Genomic DNA, 16,158 nt, shown 5'->3' with positions numbered 1-16,158 from the left:
GAATGGGGTTTTGAGAGTCTGCAAGTCAACTCCAATCAACAACAAATTGTAGTTGTAACCCATGGCATAGGTGTGTTTGAGGGAACATAGACTAATCTGGAAGTATCAGTGTACAGAACTGCTGCTAAGGCTGGGGCTGGCCCAACAGGCTATGATTCCTAACTACACTTCTGTAAGGCAGCCTATTTCTACCATGGAGTCAATACCTACTCCCCTTTTTAAACTTAGGATTACAGCTTCATCATATAGCAAAATAAGAATTCAAACCAGAATGAGAGGCGCACAGAGCAAGGTGTGGAAGGGCTCCAAAAGTGGAGCTGCCTTCAGTCTCAGGGATGCAGAGCCCTCCCGGCACATCAGTGGTCCATATACAGAAGATCACCAGCCAGGGAATTTCACCTGTAATCTGAATTTTCCAGCTGCTACAGGAGAATGCATCTGAGGATACAGGTGAGCTGCTAAAGCCTCAGTGCTCCACCCGAGCCCTTGGCACCCCTCAGTCCCTAATTACTGCACCTGCGTGGGTGGGTATGTGATCTCAGGAGGAGGCTGACCTTTCTGGCACCCCTAGGACCCTGAGGAAACCAGAGAACTCTGAAGTACCCTGTAGGGTCAAGTCCTACGACTGCACAGATGGGTACTGCACAAGCGCAGCACAGGGGGTATTCACACCTTCGTTTATGTGAATGGCACCCCGGAACTAGGCAGTACCCAACCCATGCAGTCATTTGTGCTGACCCTGGACTCTACATGGGGGTGGGTAAACCAACCAAAGGTTAGAAAACCACTGCAGGTGGCCCCCAGGAGAGGTGTCCACAGATTCACAAGGGAGCACTGTGTTCATACGCTCACTAGTCATAACAGACCACTCATTCAGTGGAGGAAATCCATCAACCCATTTCTTGAATGCTGAGAATTTGGCTTCTCTCCATGGAAGGTAAGCAGCAGCATGTGCCCAATGGAGGTCCTAGAAGCTAATCCTACGCAGGCATGAAGTTAGAAGCTACCTGCTTACAAAAATCAGAGCAACAAGGGAGTCTCCAAACCCTATTTGACTCAGCAACACCTTTTCTTCTAGCTGGGCCTAAACACCCCATGCTGCAAAACTTGCATTAACAAGTTTTGCAACTATCTTCAGGCTGTTTCTGTTAAAATCTAATTATTTCCAGGGAGCAGCTGACTGGCGCCTTCCTTGTGGCTTATACACATTGCCTAGCCTTGCACGTCTTTGAGGGTAGGGGCCACAAGGCAAGCCAATGTCAACAGGGGGTAAATTTAGTGACAAGACTAAATGACAGAACCAAGCATTATCTATGAGAGGCTCCTACAGCAAATAACTGAAAACAGGGATGTAGACTAATAACACAGGTGCCTTTTGTTAAGGAAGCCCTGCTCCCATCTTTCCACCAGGAGCCTAGAGAGTAACTCCAGTCCCCACATAGAGATCTCCTTTTAGCCTTCAAAATAGAGAAAGGGCCACTCCTGACCCGTTTTCAAATGCCCACCTTCATCGTGTGTGTCGGAAGAGTCACTGAGCTCAGTGGGGATGTCCTCATTGTCATTGAAGTCCAGTGAAGGGGAGTTCACAGGAGCGATCATCTCAATCTTCTCTCCCATGATGTTGTCAATGGCGAGCTCCTTCTCCAGGGACCCATCTCCCTCCAGCGCCTCCTCCTCCAGGGGCAGCCCATCAAACTGCAGCCAAGACAGAGGAGTCACCCACCAGGGAAACCTGGTCTGGATCTACTCTCCGAAAGGAGATTAGGGATCCAGCCTTGGCAGCTCTCACACTCCCAGCTCAGCTGCTCAGGAGCGAAGTCAGAGTCAGGCTCCAAAGCCCTTCCCCAGAGCTGCCACAGAGGATGGGCAAACACCGTACAAGGACTACTGACTGCACTTCTCACGCTCGCCATTCCAACAGCACAACAAGCTGGTTCCCACAGGGCCAGGCCCTTTCCTGGAGCCGCACCTGCACCATCCTGCAACAGGGTCAGCCTGCCTCCAGGTAGTACCTGTTTATCCTAAGAAGCTCGAAAGGCTTCATAAGCATTTTTTAAAACTCATTCTCTCCTTAGCCCTGGAAGGGAATTGATACAACTCTTTACATTTTAAAGATAACCTCACAGATGGAAAATAAAGACCAGGCATCCAATGAATAACATTTTCATTCTAAGGGCAGGTGGTCTGACTTACAGCCTACTGAAACACAAGGTTCCCTTTGGGGGAGTCCTTTCCTGAAGAACCCTACCTGTTCTCCTGCCTGCCAGCTCACGCCCTGACCCTCTTTCCTCAACAAGGTTCTACCTCCTCTATAACAGAGTCCCAGAGGACAGAGGTCCTCTTACACATTTTTACGGCTTCCACAAAGTCTACCACAGTGGAGAAACAAGCCACAATACGTATACTCAATAAATATCAACCAAATGAGTGGATAAACAATTAATTGTTCTACAGTTCTATATTCATGCATGACTTTGACGTCAGATCAAGGCAGTGAAAAAACACCTGGGATTGTTCTCTATCAGAAGGGCTGATCAGCAGCAGTCCAGCAAAAGCAAAGCCCACACAGCGGACTTGAAATGGTTTTCATCTGCTCAGAAGTCAAACCCAATCTTGTACCCCAGGCACCTAGCCCCAGCTCTGGACCCCCGGCTACGCCACTAGAATGCAGAGAGCCTATCTGCTCCAGAATGCCTCCTTGAAGAAACTGACCACAATGTAACCAATCTCCTCTCTACCTGCTCCCCAGATTGGGTTCCCAGTGAACTATGCTAGGAAATGCCGGCCACAGGACTGGGGGTAGAAGCCAAAGGCTGACTGCCCATACCGAGACAGGGGCCTCACTGCTCCCTGTGGATGTCAGTGTGCTGTTGGTGATGGATTTCTTGGGCAGCTGTGGACTGGCGTCTGGCTTGGTCTCTATGCTGCTCTTGGATGAGCTGTCATTCACTTCATTCTCTTCCACAGGGATCTCTTCACAGTATCTGAGAGAAGACACCAGTGAGTCCACGTTAACCTCAGTGGTTCAAGACGGCCAACTATGCTAAGAATCTCAGACCTCTCAATTCATCCAAATCTATGAGATTTCCTGCTTCTTCACTTTGTATATGATCTTCCTCTAACCAAAACTCCCCCGCTTACCCCATTGCTCTCCTGAAATCTCCTTCACATCCCACCCCACCCCTCCCTGCCCCCCATGTAAAATTTCTGGCTGCGAACTCACCTTTTCTAGGCAGCCTCCTTAGAGTTATCCCTACCTCAATGAAAGGATTATTTGTCTTAAGCTATTTTTTCCCATGGGTGCCCATTTCATTTTAAGCCTCTGAATCAAATCTCTGGGTTCTGAGCATGCATTTCATTTCCCAAACAGTGACTAAGACAGGACTCTGGACACGAGCGCTCCTTCAGTGGCACTGCCCAAATTCTGGATGACAACTAGAAAACTTCCCTGCATTACACACCTAGAAAGAAAACCTCCTTGAGATGAAGGTAGGTGCCCGTCTAGGAACACTTCAGGGATGCTGCCGTTGCCTCCTCCAAGAGAGCAATCATCACCCTATCATCATCATCCTCATCTGACCTGTACTTATCAAATCCAGATGCTTGGCAACTCTCTGGAAATCATTATGTGCATTTTAGAGATAACCAGATAGGTATTCATAGAGGTTAAGCGACAAGACTATTATTTCGACTGAGCCCAGACCTAAGCACGATAGACATTCAATGCTCTTTTCTTGCTTTTTCCCTGTGTATGCCTCTGGCACCACCACCAAGCCTGCAGCTAGCTACCCTTCCACTCTCAAGCATGCTTTGTGCCAGTCTACGGGCACATCTTCCCATCTTCCTTAACCTATCGCTTCACTTCCTTCCCTTGGCTCCCAAGATAGGAAACCTTCCTAGGGCCCGCATGTGCTTTCAAGCTCTCTTCAGCTGCTTCTTCCCCTCGTTGAGTGCTCCCAGGCAGTCCTTGAACTTCTTTTTATGTTCACCGAGTCACTTGAAATTTCAGCTAATCTCATGACTATCCACCAATAATTGCCGCGTTTATGGCCTCAGCCCAGGCTTCCCCGTGACCTTCACACTCCATGCCTAAATGCCCACTTGACATCTCCATTTGGCTAACAGGCATCTCAATCTCAACTTGCCTGAAACTGCCCTCCTGATCTTCCCCCTGAAACCTGCTCTGCCTATAGTACTGTCCATCTCTGTCTGCAACAATGCCATCCTTCTAGGCAGTAAAACCAAAGACGTCTAAAAGCCACCTTTGGTTCTTTTCTGTTCCATCAACATACCCTTCAAAATCTATTCAGGAACTAAACACTTATTGCCATTTCTCCTCCAAACCACCACCATCCCTCATCTAACTACCTAAATTACTCAACGGCCTCTTAATGGGTTTCCCTGCCTCTGCCCTGGTTCCCCTTCAATGTATTCTCAGTGCAGAGGCCAGAGTGATCCTGCTGAAATGTTAAATCAGACCTTAGCAATTACCTAAGCCAAACTTTCCCATCCCACTTTTAGTAAAAGCCAACCATAAAGTTGGCCGGGCCCTTGGGCTCTGCCCCCTCAAGCTCCCTGACCTGTGACCACTTTCCCTCGTTCATTCCATGGTTCATTCCACGGCTGCACAGGCATGCGTGCTGTTCCCTCTGCCTGGCAGGTTCTTCCCGCAGGCATCTGCATGGCTGCTCTGGGCAGCCGCCCTCGGCCTCACTCACCCCATTGTGTTGAAGTCGTCATCAGGGGGCACGTAGTCCTCGTCATCGCTGGTCAGGCCCAGTTCGTTCCCATAGCACTGGTGAACAAAGTGCCAGAGCTCCTTGGGACACAGAGGCTTCAGGGGAGAAAAGGAATGACTGAGCCTTCCTCCTCAGGTCCCCCACTCTGCACAGAGGCACTGAGCCTGGCTGGTTCCCCTGGACAGGAGGAGAAACTCCTCTCTCCTTAGCTGAACGGGAGGCCAGCAACCACCCCCGTCTGCCTTGGGGGTCTCAGCAGGACGCCAGTCTGCTGCCTAGGAAGGTGGACTTCAACAAAACCAGGAACCGGCCTTTTGGTGCCCGATCCCTCAACAGAGGTTTGTGGAACGTGACCGACTGGCTCCCAGAGGACGGTAACTGTCTCACCTTTTGCTCTCATGGAAAAGGTCCAGCACTGAGTGGCATAAACCCATGTGACTCTGGGGACAAGGCGATCCCAGAGCTTCTGATTAGCACTCTGAATGAATGCCCAGAGGTCCACTGACCCAGTGTCCAACCACACTGCACAGAAATCTCCTCTTATATTAACTGTGGCCTTACAGACCCTACTGGATCACTTCCAAGAATGAGGTTCAACCTCAAAGGTGGCCCATTCCATAGCTGGACAGTTCCTTTGGGTAGAGTCTTACGTTCCCACAGTTTTAGGAACCTTACAGGTCATCTCACCTAACCTCGTGACACCCAACCTGAGGTGGAATCTGTTTGCCTGCAGTTCTAAGCATCAGTTCCAGTGTCTCTTATTTCACTGGGTGCCTATGTGTCCTCCCAAAAAACACTGCCCTGAGAAAAGTTTGTTCTCATTGGGTTCAGAGTCTCCAAAGAGAGGCAACGGGATGTCAAAGAACTAAGATCAGAGGCAGAGACCATGAATGAGTCTCAGACTGGGAGGAAGGGGAGAAGGTGGCAGGGATAAGTGTGTGGAAGAGAGGGCAAGCGCAGGAAGAAAAACAGAAGCAATCATTATCTTAAAAAAAAAAAAAAAAAATCCCATTTCAAAAATGTTTGCACCAATAGACTTCCTAAAGAATTTGAGAGCTCCCAAGCCCACGGTTTCAGGTATGGTTTAAGAAGCAGGCAGGTGGCAGAGTATATTGAGCTAGGATTCCAGCTTTCTGACTAAAGCGCTTGGAATAGCAGAATTGGGGCCCTGCCTCTAGGCCGGCGGGGTTGGGGGTGGCAGCTCTCTACGCTGGCCCTCATAGTGCCTGAGGGAGGTATCACCTTCTTCTCTCCTGGACCTCCCCCTCCTATCTCTGGCCTTTATGCGCAACATTCACCCTGCCTGGGACACATCTGCCTCTCTGCCAAACCATGTCCTGCCCTGCTCCACTCTTTGCCTGCTCTCTGCAGCCTTCCCTGACCAATGCCACCCAGCTTGCCTTGGCCAACCACGATCAGGACAAGCACAATTAGCAGACCCTCTTCAGCAGGCCCAAGTCCTACAGTTCTTTGTGAGGGCATTTGCGAAGCATAGGAATGACCCCGTGTCTTATTTAAAAATGACAGCAGCTGTGAGCTGAAAACTCAAACCTGCCAGTGAAGACTAAAACACATGGTCATTTTACTATTACTGATGGCGAGTGAAGGCAGAGGACCACAGCTCAAATAAGTTATCAGGAGTGATACCAGGGATACAGACTCTCAGAATAGAAGAAACTCTAAATAATAAATCCACGCAATTTTCTTTTCTTTTTTTTTTTTTTTTGAGACGGAGTCTCGCTTTGTCGCCCAGGCTGGAGTGCAGTGGCCGGATCTCAGCTCACTGCAAGCTCCGCCTCCCGGGTTTACGCCATTCTCCTGCCTCAGCCTCCCGAGTAGCTGGGACTACAGGCGCCCGCCATCTCGCCCGGCTAGTTTTTTGTATTTTTTTTTTAGTAGAGACGGGGTTTCACCGTGTTAGCCAGGATGGTCTCGATCTCCTGACCTCATGATCCACCCGTCTCGGCCTCCCAAAGTGCTGGGATTACAGGCTTGAGCCACCGCGCCCGGCCCCCACGCAATTTTCTTACGTGGCCTTTTGCTTGGGCCAGAATCAAGGCCAATATATGTATATATTTAAATATACACATGTCAATCATACACACACACACACACACACACACATATATATACACACACACATAAATACACACACATAAAAATTAATCCCGGGGGAAACATTATATGTGTGCGTGTGTGTATGTGTGTGTTTTCTCCTACATCTCTTTCTCTGGCTTGGAGACAGTTTCTCAACATCCAACTGCATCTGCATCTGAGTGGGACCTTTTTTTTTTTTTTAATTGAAACAGGTCTTGCTCTGTGATCCAGGCTGGAATGCAGTGGCGCAATCACAGCTCACTGCATGAAGGGGTGCCTTCCACTGTGTCTCTTCATAGTTTCATTTAAACACTCAACTAGCCAATGCGTGGTGGCTGTGTTAACTACATTTTTTGTACTTTATGTTGTGGCAGCTGGGGCCTTGCTGACTAGGGAGGGACCCATCAGGGTTAGCTAACTTCTAGAGAGAGGAAATAACTCATCCAGGAGTGGGCCTTTCATACGCAGCCAGCCCCTCCAAGGCTCATATTCCCACCCTCCCCATTATCTATTATAGCGTCCGAGCTTCCAGGCAACTTGAGGCACCTGCAGCCTGCTGAAATAATTCAAACTAGCCAATCCTAGACCTGCTTGGCCTGCTTGGCCTGCCTCCCTGGCTCCTTCCTGCAAAACTACACTAAAGGCTCTGCCCACTTCTTCCCCTTTCCCGTTCTATCTCCTGACCGACCCTGGGGCTTCCCTGGTGGCCCTCTCATCCTGCTGTGCCTCCTATTTCTGGGGGTCTGTGAATTTAAGGACTTCTTTCTTCATGGCTGCATGCATTACCATAACTGATTAGAGAAAATCCTGGGACATTTCAAAGCAGTGGAACTGAAGTGCCTGAAGATAATGAGTGCCTTACTCCTGGAGGTGTTGAGGCCATTCATGGGAGATTACGTGCGACTTTCAGGACTCAGGTCAATACTATCAGTAGGAGAATACTATCAGTGGGGGATTCCCAGAACCCTGAGGAGACACCGGCTTCTGCAGAGATAGCCAGTCCCACAGTAAAAGCAAACTCGGCAGTACTTACCTTTTCAAGGAGAGCATTTTGCCAGAGCCGGAACATCATCATATATGTCCTATCCCGGGCCCCAAATGAAGTGAAGAAGTGCTAGATTGGAAAAAAAAATAACAATCAATATCTGTTGAATTACAATATCATTAAGAGAGACACGGTCCTCCTTCCTTTAAGAAAAGATACTGACTTCATCCTCAAACACTAATGACTCTCAGTTACCTGTGATCATGCACATCTGCTTCAGAGATGGGGTCAGCACACCAGAGGCCTGGGTACCTGGTACTATTAAGTTCCCAGTGTGACAAAGTCCTTCCATTCTTACCCACACTTTCCTCAGTGCTTTTCTCCCTGTTTCAAAATTCTCATCTCCGTAAGAAATGTCCCTCACCTACCTACTGGAACCGGGTAAGGGGTGAGCTATGAACTAGCCTAAATGGAAGGACAAGACAAACCCACAACCTACTGATCCGCTGACCTATTTCATTCATTCAACAAATATTTGAATATTAGTATGTGTTACGCACTAATCTACACGTGTGAGGGACAAGAAGCAACACAGAAAGATCCCGCTCTTGTGGAGTTTACCCATTAAACAGACAGAAAGAAAGTAATGAAGATTTTACTGACCACCACAAGGTGGTCCACAAATGCTATTTCATTTAAACCACACAAAAAGGCTTAGATAATAAACAAAGCTAACAACTAATAAAGGGTAACAGGCTGGTGGAGGTTAGGCAACTTGTATAATCAAGAAGCTGGTTAGTGTCCAAAACATAGGTTGAACCGGGCCGGGAGCTGTGGCTCACGCCTGTAATCCCAGCACTTTGGGAGGCTGAGGTGGATGGATCACCTGAGGCCAGGAGTTCGAGATCAGCCTGGCCAACATGGTGAAACTCGGCCTCTACTAAAAATACAAAAATTAATCAGGTGTGGTGGCGGGCGCCTGTAATCCCAGCTATTCAGGAGGCTGAGAGGCACAAGAATCGCTTGAAACCGGAAGGTGGAGGTTGTAGTGAGCCAAGATAGCGCTACTGCACTCCAGCCTGGGTGACAGAGCGAGACTACGCCTCAAAAAACAACGAGAGGCCGTGGTGAAGGGAAGATGGAGACAATACTGGAGCAGCAGCGGCGCTATCGTGAGAAGAAGGAATGGCTCATGGACATCATGGCCAAAGAGATGCTCACTAAGAAGTTCATGCTGGGACCACACCAATTCTGATCACTGCACTCGGGCCATGCAAGGTAGGTATACGGAGGTAAGTGGGAACCTGAGGGATTTGTATGATAAGGATGGATTACGAAAGGAGGAGCTCAATGACATTTCAGGACCCTGTGAGTTTGCTGATTTCTATAACAGACTCAAGCAAATAAAGGAATTCCACCAGAAGCACCCGAATGAGACCTATGTGCCAATGTCAGTGGAATCTGAGGAGCTCCTGAAGGCTTGAGAGAATCCAAGTGAAGAGGCACAAAACTGGGTGGAGTTCACAGATGAAGAGGGATATGGTCATTACCTCGATCTCCATGACTGTTACCTCAAGTACAGTAACCTGAAGGCATCTGAGAAGCTGGATTATATCACACACCTATCCATCTTAGACCAATTATTTGACATTCCTAAAGACAGGAAGAATGCAGAGCGTTAAGAGATACCTAGAGATGCTGCTTGAGTACCTTCGCGATCACACAGAATGAAGCCTCTCCAAGATCAGAATGAACTTTCTGGGAAGATTCAGGCTGAATTTGAGAAGAAATGGGAGAATGGGATCCTTTCTGGATGGCCGAAAGAGACACGCAGTGCCCTGACGCACGCTGGAGCCCATCTTGACCTCTCTGCACTCTCCTCCTGGGAGGAGTTGCCCTCTCTGGGTGTGGACAGATTGAAATCTGCTCTCTTAGATTTAGGACTGAAATGTGGCAGGACCCCAGAAGAGCGAGCCCAGAGACTATTCAGCACCCAAGGAAAGTCCCTGGAGTCCCTTGAAAACTCTTTGTTTGCCAAAAATCCCAAGTCAAAGGGCACCAAGTGAGACACCGAGAGGAACAAAGACATTGCTTTTCTAGAAGCCCAGCTCTATGAAGATCTATGAATATGTAGAGATTCTCGGGGAACAGCGACACTCACCCATGGAAATGTACAATGCGAGCAAGAAAGGACAGGAGAAGAGCGAGAAGAGGAGGAAGAAGAGCAAATCAGCGAGAGTGAGAGTGAAGATGAAGAGAACGAGATCGTTTACAAACCCAAAAAACCTGCCACTTGGCTGGGATGGCAAACCCATTCCCTACTGGCCGTATAAGCTTCATGGCCTAAGTATCAACTACAACTGTGAGAACTGTGGAAACTACACCTGCCGAGGACCCACAGCCTTCCAGCAGCCCTTTGCTGAATGGCGTCAGGCTCATGGCGTGAGGTGTTTGGGCATCCCGAACACTGCTCACTTTGCGAAGGTGACACAGATTGAAGAGGCTGCCTCCCTGTGGGCCAAACGGAAACTGCAGATGGCGTCAGAACGATGGCAGCCTGACCCTGAGGAAGAATATGAAGACTCAATGGGAATGTTGAGAAGAAGAAGACATATGAGGACCTGAAAAGACAAGGACTCCTCTAGTGTTCAGGGATGTAGCTCAGCTTTAGGACTAGCCTAGGCTTCCCTGAGATCTGCTTGTTCTATTTCTCCCAACCAAATCCTCTTAAAGACCTTTTGCTACGTAGTTTCATGGTCTAGCATGCATCTTATAGAAACAAGGCATGCTGGCAGATTGCAGATTTGAGATGTGTTTTATCTGTTTTATATTTAAAAAGATTCTGCCAGAAAATAAAACCAAACCTTGTTCTGAAGCCCAGGGTTATGGACCAACTCAGTGCTTCAGGTCTTAATGCCTCCATACCTCTTTCTGATCAACTTTAGAAGTAGCTGAGATGTAATGGGCGCCTGTTATGCTACACATCATGTTATGTAAATCTGACCTGAGCTCTTTCCCCACCCGCCTTTGTTGCTACTTCCCTGAATGAGTATTACCCCAGGATGAGGTCTGCCATCAGCTTAGTTAGCCATTGATGCAAATACTAGGGAAAGGCTAGGAGGATGAGCCAGGACTGCTACGAAGGACTAAGTGTGGCACCAAGGTTTGCCTTTTGTATTTGCATAAAGAAAAGAGTTGGAGCTGGGTGCAGTGGCTTGTGCCTGTAGTCCCAGTACTTGGGAGGCTGAGGCAGGAGGGTTGCTTGAGACCAGCCTAGGTAACATAGTGAGAGCCTGTCTCATTTAAAAAAAAGAAAAAAAAAAAAAGAGAGAGAAAAGGCATGGTGGCATGCACTATAGTCCCAGCTACTCAGGAGGCTGAGGCTAGAGGATCTTTAAGCCTAGGAGTTTGAGACCAGCCTAGGTGACACAGTGAGGCCCTATCTCAAAAAAAAAAAAAAGGAGTTGGGCTATTTGGAATTGGCCTGCAGCCCAACATACAATGGAACTAGGACCAACAGTCACTTCACCTGCTTGCTGGGTCAGAATGAGAGACTTTGATAGGTCTGTCTACCTGTTTCTTCCACAAGATCCCTATTTGACTGTAAAAGTAGCTAATATTCACATATTCTCCAAGCCCAGGTAGCCATGGTAGAGTTGGGTAGAGTTGAGCAGCTGCCCCAGGATCCAAACCTAGCGTCTGAAATGGAAAGAACTAGCGCAGCCCAGGAAGGCCCTAATCTGCCTTATAAGCACCGTCATCTGAAAGTCAGGCCTGCTGCAGGACAGGACCCCCAGAGGCCCCATTCGCTTCTCAACACTCAGGCCTTCAATTGTTTTTTAATAAATCTACTTAAAAAAACAAATGAACAAACAAATATAGGTCAAACCAAACACTATCTGACCCCAAAGTCTCCTGACTCTTGCCACCAAACTGCCTGAGTCCAAACTGTAAACTCGGCCTTCGGCAGAAACCCAGTCTACCCCTAGCCTTGGACCTCTTCATCTTCAGGCTCTAGTGAAAAGTTTGCTCTGTCCTGAATTTTAGCTGACATATTCTCCCCATACTGGTAAGGACAATCCATTTTCTATCTGACGCCCCATCCTCTCAAGAGACAATCAGCTAAGCTCATACGTAATGACAACTACTTAACATTTGCATACTGCTTTACAATTTAGTGTTTTCAGATATGTGATATCATTTCAAGACTGTGTTAAATAGGTATTGCTGGCTCCATTTTGCAGGTGAAAAAACATAGGCTCAAACATACTACACAACACGCTAACAGTCGAGGGACTCAAATTCAGGTATTCTGGCTCCAGGTCCAATGTCTGGCCACTCCATCCTCCCCCTCCTCAGCCTCGCCCAGCCTGTCCATCCAGGAGGTGGTTCCTGGAATCTGCACCACCCTTAGCGCCTCTCATCCCTATGCTATTGGCCTCCATATCCATGCAATTCAAGAAAGGGCAGAAATACAAGAGTAGGGGGTGTAAGGGAGGATTAGAAAGGCCAGAGTAAGACTCCACTTACCTTTTCTGAATCAGTGCAAACTTGGATGGCATTGGGAATGAGGCGAGCTGTTTTTTCTTTAGTCATGGAACAGATGTCTTTCAAACGGACTGTCAGCTGGCAGCCAAGAGGACAGAGAATGGGTAACAAGCAAAGGGGGGCATTAGTAAGTCAGGTAAACGGTGTTCAGGGGGCGCCAGTGTAGATAGGGACAATCAGATCACATATTTATAACCCTGAAAGAGGCCACATTGGTGATCATCTGGTTTACCCCTTTATTTCACAGTGGGCAGACAGCAAAGTGGGGACTGAGCCTTGTCTACAGCCATGAGTATCTTGATTCTTGGGCAAGGGGCTTTCTAATTTCTACATAGTCTGCTAAATGTGCAGAGGTCCTGCCATTATTTGCCACTTGCAGAAACACAGAATACTGGTGCAGGGTGGGACCATAAAAATCACCTAGTTAGGTCAGGCGTGGTGGCTCATATCTGTACACCCAGCACTTTGGGAGGCTGAGGCGGGTGGATCACCTAAGGTCATGAGTTCAAGACCAGCCTGACCAACATGGAGAAGCCCCGTCTCTACTTAAAAAATACAAAATTAGCTGGGTGTGGTGGCGCATGCCTGTAATCTCAGCTACTCAGGAGGCTGAGGCAAGAGAATTGCTTGAACTCAGGGGCTGGGGGATGGAGGTTGCGGGGAGCCAAGATCCTGCCTTTGCACTCCAGCCTGGGCAACAAGAGTGAAACTCTGTCTAAAAAAAACAAACAAACAAAAAAACATCTAGTTAATCTTTCTCTTCCTTAGTGTATGGAATGAGGAAACAGAGGCAAAGAAAGGACTAGCCTAAAATCACGCTGCTAATTAGTTGCAGAACCCATAAATTGTGCAAGCCGATTCTTCAGAGTCCCAAGGCCAAAGCCCTTTCTACTTGACTATGCCTCCTCCTGCAGTCACTCATGCCAAATATTTCCCTGCATTTGACAAAAGCAAATGCTCCCAGTCCTCTCTTCCACAGCCAAAGGGGAGAGAGGAAGGGGAAACATGGCAGAGGAGACCTTATTATTGGGACTTAGAATTGAGTATCTTTCAAGACTCAGGCATGCTTTTGTTAATTACGCAAAGGCTTGGGAAGAGCATGAAGTCAGCAAAAGGAAGAAAGGGAGGGCAGCTTGCTCAGCCACAGCCAAGGAGACAGCTCAGGGGAGCATGCCCAGGTCTTTACCAGAGTTTCCCAGCGGAAGATGTTGCTGTAGAAGCAGATCCAATTTTCAGAGAGGTAGAGTCGGCCCTGAAGGAGAATGTCTCTTTGGAGTGCACATGAGTAATCTGTGGTAGGGGCGGAGATAGGGGAGCTCAGAGGCAGGAAGCATTGTCAGCAAACCACCGCAGAGCAGGCATGTCATCCCTCCCACGAGCACTGGGGGAGCCCAGCGCCCACCATGGACAAGGGGTGCCAGGCACTTGAACTAGCAGCCAAGGAAGTCCCTACCATCTCATGACGAGGAGCATAAAGGTGGCGTGACGTGCAACTGCCTAGAGGCAGATAAATAAATGTGATGGCAAAGTGGGCCAAGGAAGCTAGAGGTGGGAAAGACCAACAAAATTCAACTAACTTCCCTCCCCCAACCACAACTATGCTAACCCCTCTGCCACCGGGCCATCTGCAGAGATAAAAGTGCCAGTGACTCACTCCAGGTTGGGCTCTCGAGGCTGCCACAAGCCTGGTACTCAGCCTCGAGCCCTGACAGCTGGGTCCAGGGCTCTGGACAGCCTCTCTCCCTGTTCCCTTGCTTACTTGGGTTGGCTTGAGGGCTCTAGACAGAAGCACCCTGAGTGCTATGCCGGGGGCTCCCCAGACTTCCTCCCCATCCCCTCCCAGGTCACCCAACTCACCAACAATGAGGCGCTCCGTGTCTGGAAGCTGCTTGAAGAGCTTTCTGAAGTCTTCATTTCTCTGCTTGTAGGTGGGGCTTAACACCTGCGTGACAACGGCCAAGGTTAGCAGACGCACCCGGTTCTGCGGGGTTAGCAAGAAAGGGCAAGAGGAGGAGCACTTGCTTGTGTGTTTAAAAAGCAAAGATGAGGCTCTGCCCTCCTACAGACCCTAGGAGGTCAGGCTGAGGAACGGGGCTCGGTGTGGAGAAACACAGTGGGGAGAATCTGGTGCTGGGAAACACTTTGCAGCCAGGGCCTCCACCAATGAGAAAATGCCAGACACAGCAAGGGGGGGCTCTCATTATACCCCGATCAGAGAAAGGAAGGAGGGACACCTCCAGGGTGCTTCCTGGGACCCACCACGCCAGCTACTGCTGTTCTGCCTTCTGCCAACACCACCTTGACAGTGAAGCAGGGACCCAGGAAGGCTGCCCAGTGCCCCATGATGCTGCCCAGAGCACCTCTCAGAAGAAGGTGTTGTCATGACTATCAGAGTGAGCACTTGGCTGTGTGGAAAAGACATGATTTTCTAAGAAATCACATAAAACATAAAACCAGTACTGCAATAAGCACACAGGTAGAGAACTAAAAAACACAACTGGCCCAGGAGAAGCATCCAATTCCCCTCTCCATCCTTACATTATCTAATCCAATCCTTACAGCATCGAGGAAGAGACCAGGGCCAGAGAGAAGCCCCCTGCCCCAGCTCCTCAGCTGATCAGTGTCAGATCTCATGACCCCCGGTTCTGTGCTCACCTCCCTCCCAGCAACACGGCTGCCTCGGAGAGGCTCATACCCAGAAACTGCCTTAGCAAATCCTCCTTGGAAATCCCATGAGCCAGCTGAATACACAGAAATCCTGTGTATTCCTTTGAGGGTTTACAATCTTGTTTGTTTGTTTATTGGTTTGTTTAGACAGAGTCTCGCTCTGTCACCCAGGCTGGAGTGCAGTGGTGTGATCTTGGCTCACTGCAACCTCTGCCTCCCAGGTTCAAGCAATTCTCCTGCCTCAGTCTCCTAAGTAGCTGGGACTACAGGTATGTGCCACCTCGTCTGGCTAATTTTTATATTTTTACTAGAGACAGGGTTTCAACATATTGGCCAGGCTGGTCTCAAACTCCTGACCTCAAGTGATCCACCCACCTCAGCCTCCCAAAGTGCTGGGATTACAGGAGTGAGCCACCGCACCCAACCTGAGGGCTTACAATCTTACATTTAAAAAACAAAGAATAAAAAAGAAACTAAAAAGAAAATATGGGCCCATAGAGGAGGAGCACCAGGGATGACAGACGAAAGCAAGTGCACAACCTGGGACGAGCCACGCGCGGCTACAGGGAGACACCCGCACTCCATCCATGATGCGCTGACCACCTACTCAGAGACAGTGCTGCTGACCCTCAGCCTACGGTGTAGCCTGTGGCTACAAAACAAAACAAAACCTTAGAAAACAACATTCCTCTGGCCCATGGATTAGTTTCAAACTGGTACTGAGATATGGAATCTAGATGGCCCCCTTGCCTCTTAGAACAGAGTCCACACACTGAAAACCCCAGCTTGACCACCTGATCGCCAGTGAGTTCTCATTATGCCTAACTGACCTTCTCGAGCTGCTTGCGGCTCACATGGAGTTATTATCACGTGCCAAGCACAGCCATAAGCCCTGTGCGTGGGTCATTGCATCAGACCCCAGACTATTTTTATTCTCCCATTTTGCACTTGAGGAAATTGAGAAACAGTGAAGTTAAGCAACTTGGGAGTGGAATACGAGCGAGGCAGTCTGACTCAGTGCCGTCTGAGCCCCGCTCTGTGCTGCCTCTGGAGGGTACCTGCTCCTGGTCCTCCTGCCAAGAGGAAGCAGAAGGCCTTCCCCAAAAGAGCGCACTCCCTTGA

The 16,158-nt window shown here is 48.9% G+C and overlaps 1 protein-coding gene and 1 pseudogene across 5 annotated transcripts in view; one reads left to right on the top strand and one right to left on the bottom strand.

Moving 5' to 3' along the window:
- The window catches only part of GRAMD1B (GRAM domain containing 1B), a 275,856-nt gene that overhangs the window by 20,078 nt on the left and 239,620 nt on the right, over positions 1 to 16,158 (bottom strand). For all 5 annotated transcript variants that reach the window (XM_031936710.1, XM_031936709.1, XM_023208504.3 and 2 more), the window contains 7 exons: positions 14,227 to 14,311; positions 13,556 to 13,659; positions 12,352 to 12,447; positions 7,870 to 7,950; positions 4,719 to 4,834; positions 2,828 to 2,984; positions 1,506 to 1,695 (listed from right to left, as the gene is read on the bottom strand). In XM_031936710.1, coding sequence (XP_031792570.1) covers positions 1,506 to 1,695; positions 2,828 to 2,984; positions 4,719 to 4,834; positions 7,870 to 7,950; positions 12,352 to 12,447; positions 13,556 to 13,659; positions 14,227 to 14,311 — 829 coding nt within the window. The remainder of the gene's footprint in view (positions 1 to 1,505; positions 1,696 to 2,827; positions 2,985 to 4,718; positions 4,835 to 7,869; positions 7,951 to 12,351; positions 12,448 to 13,555; positions 13,660 to 14,226; positions 14,312 to 16,158) is intronic.
- Positions 8,960 to 10,466, top strand: LOC111540270 (annotated as a pseudogene).

This window comes from Piliocolobus tephrosceles, chromosome 13 (genome assembly GCF_002776525.5).
Source record: "Piliocolobus tephrosceles isolate RC106 chromosome 13, ASM277652v3, whole genome shotgun sequence".
Classification (NCBI taxonomy): Eukaryota; Metazoa; Chordata; class Mammalia; order Primates; family Cercopithecidae; genus Piliocolobus; species Piliocolobus tephrosceles.
Note: the sequence above shows the minus strand (reverse complement) of the source record. Positions and strands in the feature narration are given on the sequence as shown.